Here is a 10,811-nt window from a genome sequence, read left to right on the forward strand (position 1 = left end):
CAACGATATTAACTAAGCATAATTACAAATGACAAAAACACAACGACATTAACAAAAACACAACGACATTAACTAAGCAAAATTACAAATTACAAAAACACAACGACATTAACTAAGCACAATTACAAATTACAAAAACACAACGACATTAACTAAGCACAATTACAAATTACAAAAACACAACGACATTAACAAAAACACAACGACATTAACAAACCGGAAAAGGTAGGTCCCAGTGGGAAAACCGGCGAAATCGCTGATTGGACGACGCCACTTTTGGCTTTTCAGCCGGCTTTAGCGCGTTTGTTGAAAACATGAATATCACTGGTGATCCAGACGTAGCCACCGCTATCCGCGAATATTTTGAATCAGGACATACATACGAGGTGATACTAGACATGCTCAGGACTAACCACGATGTTTCTTTTAGTATGCGTACGCTGAAGACGCATTTAAAAGAAGCTGGACTGTACAGACGACGCAACTACTCCCCACTTCCAGAAGTGAGACGTGCCATTATGACAGAGCTAAGAGGACCAGGACGGTTGTTTGGCTATCGGACTATGTGGCAAGTTCTCAGACAAAAACACAAGCTACGTGTCAAACGTGATGAAGTTATGAGACTGTTGAGACAGCTGAATCCTCAAGGAATCGCCCTGAGGACTCGCAGGAGGTTTACAAGACGCACATATCACTCCATGGGGCCCAATTACATATGGCATGTAGATGGCTACGACAAACTGAAGCCATTCGGCTTCGCCCTCTCAGGATGTATAGATGGTTTTTCAAGAAGAATGATGTGGCTTGTTTGTGGAACAACCAACAACAATCCTTCTGTCATTGCTCTCAATTATATAAACTGTGTCAAGAATCTTGGAGTGATACCAATGAGACTACGAACAGACCTCGGGACTGAGAATGGGACTTTGGCAGCAATACAGTGCACCCTCCGTCATGCGCATACGGACTATTATGCTGGGTCATCAAGCCACAGTTATGGATCATCAACAGGGAATCAACGCATCGAGGCATGGTGGTCTTTTCTCAGAAGAGGAAGGTGAGTACATCTGTGTTTGATAATAGGTGATGAACAGATCAGTATTGATTTTATAACATTTTCTTTTTTGCCAACTGTCATGCCATATTGAGTTTGATCCCAAAATTACTTACGTACACCAACATTTTTAGACTACAGTAATCCCTCGCCACTCCGCGCTTCACCTTTTGTGGCTTTGCTGCTTTAAAAAAATATTAATGGTAAGTATATTTCGCGGATTTTCGCTGCAAATATTAACTCTAACAATAAAAGAATGTTAGAAACGATAACATATTACAGTAAATAGTGCATACAGTATTTACTCTCGATAACAAGAATCAGTATCACCCGCCTGAGACGCTACTCGCCTACATGGGATTGTAAACAACAATCGACTAGTTGCTGTGCAGTAAGTTTAAAGGAACAATACATGCACAGAACAGTGTAGGAATGGTTATTAAGGGAATGGGAAAGGTTTATGCAGCGTAAAAGTGTGAGCAAGTGTTTATAAAGCCTTAAAATGGTGTATAAATACTTAAATAAATCCTGTAGTCTACCGTTTCTATTTCGCAAGTATAAGGTGATAGCGGGTGGTTGTGGAACGTAACCCCAGCGATACACGAAGGATTACTGTATGTGGAATAGAAACTTTTTTGTTTAACATACAATATCAATATGAGCAGAAATGAACAAGAACAGAACCATTTTGAATTTAATGTATCCCCAGGTCTCAGTTTTGGATGGACTTGTTTGGAGATCTAAGAGACTCCGGAAACTTCAATGGAAGCCACGAACATCAATGCTTGCTGAGATTCTGCTTCAGCAATGTTCTGCAGAAAGACCTGGATGAATGCAAAGACCTCTGGAACAAACACAGGATCCGACCAAGCAGACTTGCATCATGTCCTGGGGGGATCCCAGATGAACTCTATCTCTTGCCTCACAGGTAACTGACATCTTCACAGAAAGAAATCACCTTCTGCATTACATATTAATGCAGTATTGTTATAGCTCAAGTTGGCAAATATATTTTAATCATTGTACAAGTAAGATACAGTTGTTAATTTATAAGCTGTCACTTCTGGTGTTCACTTATACAGATCAATTTAGCCAGCAAACAAATCTGACACATTAAACTATTTGTAGTACATGTAGAAAATATGCTTCACAATTCTATTATTAATTATATTCTGATTTTGCAGATATGGTTCACGAGACTGTGGATTTGCTGTTGAGGAGAGGGAACTGGATGTGTTCCCTGAAGCAAGGCAAGCAACTGAATTGTGTGGTGATCAAAACATTGAGGAATACCTACAACAGGCTGTACAACAAAATGGTCTACAGCAGCCACAAGACTGGAAGTCAGCCACAGAACTGTATTTATTGTTGAAAGATACAGCCGGGTTTTAGACAAACTACCTGAATCCAAATTTTTGATCTTTTGTTTCCTGTTCCTTCTGCTAAAATTAAAAGTGATACATTCAGGTCGATTAAAACATTTAAAATGAACTGTGTATTGTCTGCCTGAAGACAGACTTGACACTTCACATTCTGAATAAAACATGTCCAGCATTTCAACTTGCCTATACTGTAAGTTATTTAGCTCTGAGAACCAAAATGTTTACAAAAACAGTAAAGTAGCTTTTCGCTTCAATGTGTTGCAAAAGTAGCTTACGGTGAAAGTATGCCAACAGCATCTGAACTAGACTGGACGGGAATCGGTAACTGGCCTTTGAGATTTAATAACAGCCGAATCCTGGAGCATTTTGGATCCCAAAGTCCATGTTTGCCTTAAAAACTCTGTATGATTCCAAAAACGGCAGCTTCAGTGTATTTGCACAGGTGTTTGCAACTGGAAAAGGTGAATCACTTAAAAACTCGAGGCGTGGAGGTGGTATTATGCCTGCTGGAGGAAGTGCTGCCAGACCTGTAGCAAACATCAACAGATCTTCCAGAGATACAGCTGTCATTTTTTCTGAAAGAGGAAAGTAAACATTGTAGTTGTTGAATTTTGCATTGAGAAAAATCAATTTCCTTATTTCTGCTTTCTTTTTTAAACAACACACAAACTGTCCATGCAAACCTTCAGAATCAAGGAGATAATCTGCCCAAAAGCCCAGTGTTTTGCTCTCCTTTTGACGCCTATTGCTTCCTGCTGGGCTGAGATCTGGTCTGAACATGGTCTCCAAGTCTGAAGCAGTCAGGGCCTTGGCAGAGAAGCACAAGACTGGGGACAGAACACTGGAATGCTGCTGCAATGCAGGGAGGAAACCAAGACTTGCCAGTCCATCTTTGAATCTGTTAAGGATAAATGCACAAGTGTTATAAGTGATTTAAAGCATAGAAATTAACTAGTCCATATCCCTCAACATGTGTAAATGCCAATGAGTTTGAGTTTAATATATTTGGACAAATGTAAAATTAATAGTGTCATACATCAAGTAAAGCTCAGGTGTTTATGTAGGACCACTCGTACACAAAACCATTCACAGTGATCATTAGTAAAAGCAAAAGAGACAGATAATTATGATTTAAGCATTTTAAAAAAATGTTTTCACACTGTTTGTCAAACAGGATCTTTTTTTAAAGTAGTTACTCTCTTTAAAAGTAATCATGTATCATGAATAATGATTCTAAAGAACTTTTAGAGTTCTGTTGAACCCTATTATACATTTCTTAGTGGATGATAAACATGGTGAAACAAGGTTGGCAAGTATCGATATATTCATATTCAGTAATGAGCTTAGAACCGCGGATTAGTTTTTAAATATTTTCAGACATTAATGGCAGACAGGTTATTACTTACCGTTGAATGGCACCATGGTTTCTGTCAATGATGTACCATCTGAGATACTCCTCCACGAAAGCTTGCTTCTCACATGCCTTCACACTTCTGAGGCATCCAGCAGTTTGGAACATGGTACTGTTTTGCAAAATTACATTTTGCAGAGATTCCTCTGATTCTGCTTCAAGGACCTTATAGAACAAGCAGTTTATTGTAAGGAAAACTACCAAAATATCAATTTGACAACATTTTAATGAAAACAAATATAGGTGAGAGAGAGGTTGAAATATGCCCTTTCAAAAACAGAAATAATTCACTCAACCATAATCTTTATTTGAATGTCAAAATAATCTTCACTTGTCCTACAGTGAATCTGTTCCCTGAGCCTAGGTCATTTCCTACCTGTTGCAGAACTTTCCCTATCTCCTCATCTTTCACATCTTCTACAGTGGCGCTGAAACTTGGATTCCCTATCATGTGGTTGACCAGGTTCTTTGAGAGAAAATGTGGTGCTGGTCCACCGTGTACAATGGATACAGCAATCATCTTTCCTGCTAAAAAATACTCATCTTCCCTGGCAGCTGTTATACAGAGCACAGAATTATTGTGGTTAATTACTACTTAAATCTGCCTATGATAAAAATGAGATGTTTCCGTTTTTAGTTGTACAACCCCTTCACTATACCTAAAAAAGACTCACCTCTTGAATTGTACACAAGATAACGGTTTTCTGAGGGTCCATCAAAAATGGGTCGATTTCTCAGATGGCTTGTGAGAAGTGTGAGGAATTCGCGCCTTGGGCCACCTGTATCCAACCCTTCTTCAAAGCAGCCAGCATCATCATTAAACCTGATGAACATGTCGTTGTTGTCAGAGTACGTGCTGCGTTGAAATCCGCGAACAGCTCCATCCCAAACATCTGACCGACATATATTGAACCTGCTGATCTTCTTGTGGTCAATTGCCAGTGCCAGATGCGCAATAATTTCATGTGCCTGCACATTTGTTTCTCTAGAAAAAAAAAATCATTATTTTAAGCACAGTGTATGTACTTCTTTACTGACTGATCAAACTTTGCATAATGTAATTATGTGCAGGAATAGATGCTGGTTAACTGAATACAAAATGTCTAAATTACTAACACAGGTTCTTCTGTAGACAGGTCTTTCTCTTTGTCTTTCTCTTTGTCTTGAGTAAGATCTTCAACATCGTCTTCGCTGTCAATCACAATGGGTTCAAACAGGTTGGTGTAGTTTCTGCAGACAGAAAATGTGCACACAGTATAGATGATGACAAAAATACATAAGCATGCAGTTCCAGCTTTTCTAGCACCAAACATTGAATTTATGACACAAGTCAAATATAAAAGATTCACAGTAAATATTTTTATAATAATTATCATTTTGTCTCATCCCCTGTAATAATTACAGGAGATACAACACACCTGTAACAGGAGCTCTGGACAGTGAGACATTCACTGGTACCTGGATCATTTCTGTTATCCAAATCTAGAACCTGAAAACGCAAAAATGAAAAAATTGTGTTTGACCAGTTTAGAACTATTTTAATATCCTAACAGTTTAAAGGATTGAGAGGAAAATCTGTGGATTGTGGTGCGAGATGAATGTCAGTTCAAAATAGCTGTAAACACTACAAATATTAGCACCTGTTGTTCTTCATCAAGATCCCCAACACCATTCCTTAGAGGGCAAAGAAAAGCACATATCATTGCATATTATGAAAATGTGCAGTCTTGGAATTAATTATGAAACTGCCCTGTTTTCTTCAATGTCCTGTTTATTTTATTGCCCTGTAACTCCTCTGTGCATTATGTGACTAAAACAAACAGACAAAAACCATGGAATGCCTAAAAGCACTGTTGTTGGCAGTATAATGCCATAGCTATTGAAGTAAAGTGATTTTGGTCATTCTCGCAAAGATTTTGTAGAAAATTAATAGATACAAGTTTTCAAAGTAAACTCTTATTAGCTATTTTTGTTGTTATTGTATTTGCCTAAACAAAAGTACCTCTACTTGTACCAGAGAGTAAAATGAACAAGACACTGAAGAAAGCAAGGGTGGTCTAATAATTATTTCCATGCCTGGATATTTGACACTTCAAAAACAAACAAGCATCCAGAAAATAAACAAGCAATACAAGCACTTTATAGGACATGTTCCATTAACCACATACAGGACAAATAACCAAACTACATGTCTTTAATACATACTGTATGCAAATACAGTAAAGGCTAAAATACTTTTGGTACACATACACACATCATGCTATGATATATTCTTAAAATATAACTTACTCTGTTTCTGCCACTTGTTGTAAAGGACTGCTTTCATCCAGAGGTTCCCATGGCTGAAGTAAAGACACAATGCATTTCACATAAAACATTTACATAGTTCTATGGAGTTGAGGTAAAAGATAAAATGGTGCTTGTGATGGCTGAACAATCAAAAAAAAAAAAAAAGGACAGACCAATTAAATTTTAAATTGAACTTACCAGTGTATCAGCAACATCAAACTCTGGTTTTTTTTTAAAAACAATCTCTGGGTCAGAGTCAGACAAGTCTGACAAATTTCCAACTGCAAAACATAGAAAAAAAAAACGAACTTAATTTCTACTAAGTGATAATACTATATTTGTTAACCGATGTTACACCCGAATGCATAAACACAACATTTGTAAAAACTCATGACAATGCTAGTGATGCTTACTTGCACAACTTCAAAATTTATATTTGTTGAAGTTTAGGCAATGTGTGCCAAACTCCACACACAAACATCACAGCTTACCTTCTTCAAAGTCCCTTTTCAAGCAGATGAAAACAGTAATCCTTTGATATGGCTTGCCAACTTCAGCCTTATAAGCACCAAGTGTAAAAGGTCTTTGTGTCCCAGGGATATTAATGACCTCTGTCCCATCTGGATACAGAAGAAGGAAAGGCCCATCTTTTACATCTTTGTTGAAGTCCTTCATTTTTTTAACAGCCTGACTAAGCAGAGTTGTGGAAGAGATGTCTGGGTCAGTTGTAAGGGAAACAGTTTTTCCTCGTAGTGGCCTTAGACCACCCTTCTGAATGACCATCAAGCCAACATTTATCTGAAAGAAAAAAGATATGAAAGACTGAGCAATGTTTAAAAATAATTGTCAAACGTTCTTTTTGTTTTTAATTATTGTGTTACATGCTGCAATAGCAACCAAATGGACCAACTATTTACTAATATCAGTCAAAGCAGAATGATGGAAACCTTGGATACAAACAGTTCATAATAAGGGTTGGTAATTTATTCATCAATAGCTAATTTACTATTTTTACTGATCATGAATTGACAATTAACTATTACTGGTTATCAAGTATTCTGCATAGCTTTGTTACGCTGAACTTTCTTCATACTAGACCACTAGATAAAAGCTACGTGTTTTCAGTCGGAGCCATGATGAACCTACCCGAACTTTTATTTTTCCATTGTGCTTTAACCGCTTTCTCCCTAGAGAATACTTCTGCCGCTCCTCGTTTTTCTTCTGTTGATATTCTCGGAAGGTACTGAAGGCTCGAGTCGGGCAGGGTGGAATAGCCGACGCTAAAGTCAAGGGAAAAAATTACGCACATCAGAGATGCATAGTCCTATAGACGACATGCCATACTAATCAAAGCAACACAGATTTCAACAGACATTTATATTTGACCTATAAATACTGCTATATTACAGTAATCCCTCGTGACCAGGGGATTATGTTGCAGAACCACTCGCGATAACCGAAAAGCCGCAAAGTAGAAACGGTAGACTACGGGATTTTATTTTAAGTATTTATACACCATTTTAAGGCTTTATAAACACTTGCTCACACTTTTACGCTGCATAAACCTTTCCCATTCCCTTAATAACCATTCCTACACTGTTCTGTGCATGTATCGTTCCTTTAAACTTACTGCACAGCAACTAGTCGATTGTTGTTTACAATCCCATGTAGGCGAGTAGCGTCTCAGGCGGGTGATACTGATTCTTGTTATCGAGAGTAAACACTGTATGCACTGTAATATGTTGTCGTTTCTAACATTCTTTTATTGTTAATATTTGAAGCGAAAAAGGAGCGAAAATCCGCGAAATATATTTACCATTAATATATATTTTTTTTTAACTCGCGGAGCAACAAAAGGTGAAGCATGAAGTGGCGAGGGATTACTGTACGGAGACCTAGGTAGACTACACCTTTAATTCAGCATTTACCAGGCCCATTTAAATGACAACGGACACGGTGTGGACACCGCTATGGTTAGCACGTTACTACATCCATAAGACAAATAACCCATTCTTCATGTTTATGAACTTACTTGAAGGCTGTGGAGTACCTCCGACACCTACATCTTGAATCCTCTTGCCACAGCTGCTGCAAAAGTTCGGTGATAGCTCAACCAGCTCTTTCCCGCAGTTCGGGCAACACATGGCGATTTGACCGGCTTGAGCGCGAATGCCATAACTTCCGGCTGAAAAGCCAAAAGTGGCGTCGTCCAATCAGCGATTTTGCAGGTTTTCCCACTGGGACCTACCTTTTCCGGTTTGTTAATGTCGTTGTGTTTTTGTTAATGTCGTTGTGTTTTAGTAATTTGTAATTGTGCTTAGTTAATGTCGTTGTGTTTTTGTAATTTGTAATTGTGCTTAGTTAATGTCGTTGTGTTTTTGTTAATGTCGTTGTGTTTTTGTAATTTGTAATTGTGCTTAGTTAATGTCGTTGTGTTTTTGTTAATGTCGTTGTGTTTTTGTCATTTGTAATTTTGCTTAGTTAATGTCGTTGTGTTTTTGTTAATGTCGTTGTGTTTTTGTCATTTGTAATTATGCTTAGTTAATATCGTTGTGGTTTGCACTTCACGGCCACCGTACCATGTTCACCAGCACTGGAGAACAGGAGAGCTACTGGAATCAGCCAGACATCTGTCAGCATTCATGACACTCTGTCAGAACAACAGTCTATACTCTGATGAACCATATGTCTATGTGAAATTAAACAATTTCAATCAGGATCAATAAATTGCTGTCTTATCTATGAAATAAACACAGTGTGAAATTATAGCTAGATCATCCAACAATATGCTTTAAATCGAGAATGCTGAATGTGAGAGTGCTGAATGCTGTTTCGAAATGATGTGATAACTTACTATTTTAATTCATTTAGTTTTAATTTCTCTTTGTGACAAAATTATTAGTTTTGGGTTGAAAACCCCCAAAAGACTGTAATTTGTCAGAGCCTGTATATCACTGTGCTTGTATGTTACTGTGTAACAACAGAGCCTGTATGACAGTGTGTAACACCAGACCCTGTATGACACTGTGTCACCCCAGAGGCTGTATGACATTGTGTAACACCAGAGCCCGTATGTTAATGTGTAACACCAGAGCCTGTATGACACTGTGTAACCCCAGAGCCTGTATGACACTGTGTAACACCAGAACCTATATGACACTGTGTAACACCAGAGCCTATATGACACTGTGTAACACCAGAGGCTGTATGACACTGTGTAACCCCAGAGCCTATATGACACTGTGTAACACCAGAGCCTGTATGACTGTGTAACACCAGAACCTATATGACACTGTGTAACACCAGAGCCTATATGACACTGTGTAACACCAGAGCCTGTATGACACTGTGTAACCCCAGAGCCTATATGACATTGTGTAACACCAGAGCCCATATGTTAATGTGTAACACCAGAGCCTGTATGACACTGTGTAACACCAGAGCCTGTATGACACTGTGTAACACCAGAGCCTATATGACACTGTGTAACACCAGAGCCTGTATGACACTGTGTAACACCAGAGCCTGTATGACACTGTGTAACACCAGAGCCCGTATGTTAATGTGTAACACCAGAGCCTGTATGACTGTGTAACACCAGAGCCTATATGACACTGTGTAACACCAGAGCCTGTATGACACTGTGTAACCCCAGAGCCTGTATGACACTGTGTAACACCAGAGCCTGTATGACACTGTGTAACCCCAGAGCACATATATCATCATAGAGTACCAGACCCTGTATGTCACTATGTAACACCAGAACATGCAACTGTGTAACATCAATGCTGTTCTTCACACGGAATTGTATAGGAAAGGCACCTCCAAATACACATGTGAACTGCAACAATGCACTACCAAACTGGAAGCCACACCCACCATAGCACACCAAGCACACGTGCAAGTGGGGTTAACAAAAGACTCAAAAAGTCCTCATAAGAAAAGCATATACACCAGGAATATTTATCCAGGCTAGGGTTAAGCCTTGGCCCACATTCCGGTGGAAAATCAGTGGGGAATCCTTGACCTCTGGATAATGTAGTCAAGGACTGAGTAATGTAGTCCAGAACTAGGTAATGCAGTTTTGGACTGGGGCTTCTATATGCGCAGAACAGTCAGTACTGTTCAGATAAGCTGAAAAGCAAAGAGATGTCTGCTGTTAATTTCCAGCCATCAGAAGTGATTAATCACAGCGTGGAGGTGGAGAGAAATGTGTTTGGAACACTTCACTATGAACCTTCTCTTACCTATTAAAGTCTTCCATCTCTCTCTCTCTCATTCAATCATGTCTCCCACTCATTCGGTCGCTGGTTCAATAATCTCCTTCGCACTTCCCCCCTTTGATGCTCCCCCCTCTCTCCTTCTCTCTCTCACTCTTCCTGCCTCTCTCGTTCCTTCCAGATCATCTCTTTATGTCAGCCTTCTTTCTCATTTATCTTTCTGTCTCTTCTTTGCTTAATCGTGCCCCCTTCGTCAAGCAGTCCTCCCTGGTTCATTGGTGAACTCATTGTTCTGTATTTTACTAGACAGCTTTTACTGCATCAGCACCATAAACTACATCTTTAACTGAGATGCGGGGAGGGAGGGAGAGAGGGAGAAAGAGAGACGAAGGCAGAGAGAAGGAAAGCAAGTAAAGGAAAGTGAGGGAGAGAGAGAGAAAAGACAGAGAGGGAGA

At 39.0% G+C, this 10,811-nt stretch overlaps 2 protein-coding genes and 2 long non-coding RNA genes across 4 annotated transcripts in view; 1 reads left to right on the forward strand and 3 right to left on the reverse strand.

Moving 5' to 3' along the window:
• The window catches only part of lama2 (laminin, alpha 2), a 170,019-nt gene that overhangs the window by 142,571 nt on the left and 16,637 nt on the right, over positions 1-10,811 (reverse strand).
• On the forward strand, positions 320-2,585 carry LOC143522429 (uncharacterized). The gene is made up of 3 exons (XR_013132996.1): positions 320-1,057; positions 1,764-1,982; positions 2,239-2,585. It is a non-coding gene; the product is annotated as an uncharacterized LOC143522429 (long non-coding RNA).
• Positions 2,428-3,969, reverse strand: LOC143522430 (uncharacterized). The gene is made up of 3 exons (XR_013132997.1): positions 3,843-3,969; positions 3,120-3,334; positions 2,428-3,011 (listed from the first exon to the last, which is right to left on the reverse strand). It is a non-coding gene; the product is annotated as an uncharacterized LOC143522430 (long non-coding RNA).
• On the reverse strand, positions 4,951-8,280 carry LOC143523599 (uncharacterized). Its single transcript, XM_077018158.1, has 8 exons — positions 8,169-8,280; positions 7,283-7,416; positions 6,628-6,934; positions 6,335-6,417; positions 6,137-6,189; positions 5,488-5,521; positions 5,266-5,336; positions 4,951-5,077 (listed from the first exon to the last, which is right to left on the reverse strand). The coding sequence occupies exons 1-8, from the start codon at positions 8,278-8,280 to the stop codon at positions 4,951-4,953; spliced, it is 921 nt and encodes a 306-aa protein (XP_076874273.1).

The sequence above is a fragment of the Brachyhypopomus gauderio genome, chromosome 9 (genome assembly GCF_052324685.1).
Source record: "Brachyhypopomus gauderio isolate BG-103 chromosome 9, BGAUD_0.2, whole genome shotgun sequence".
Lineage (NCBI taxonomy): Eukaryota > Metazoa > Chordata > Actinopteri > Gymnotiformes > Hypopomidae > Brachyhypopomus > Brachyhypopomus gauderio.

Excerpts from the sequence above, each read along its gene's own strand:
- LOC143523599 (XM_077018158.1), bottom strand. The coding sequence starts at position 8,280 with ATGTGTTGCCCGAACTGCGGGAAAGAGCTGGTTGAGCTATCACCGAAC. Across the intron at positions 7,417-8,168 it reads AGGTACTCCACAGCCTTCAA|CGTCGGCTATTCCACCCTGC; the intron begins GTAAGTTCATAA and ends CCTTGACTTTAG. Across the intron at positions 5,337-5,487 it reads ATCTTGATGAAGAACAACAG|GTTCTAGATTTGGATAACAG; the intron begins GTGCTAATATTT and ends TTGCGTTTTCAG.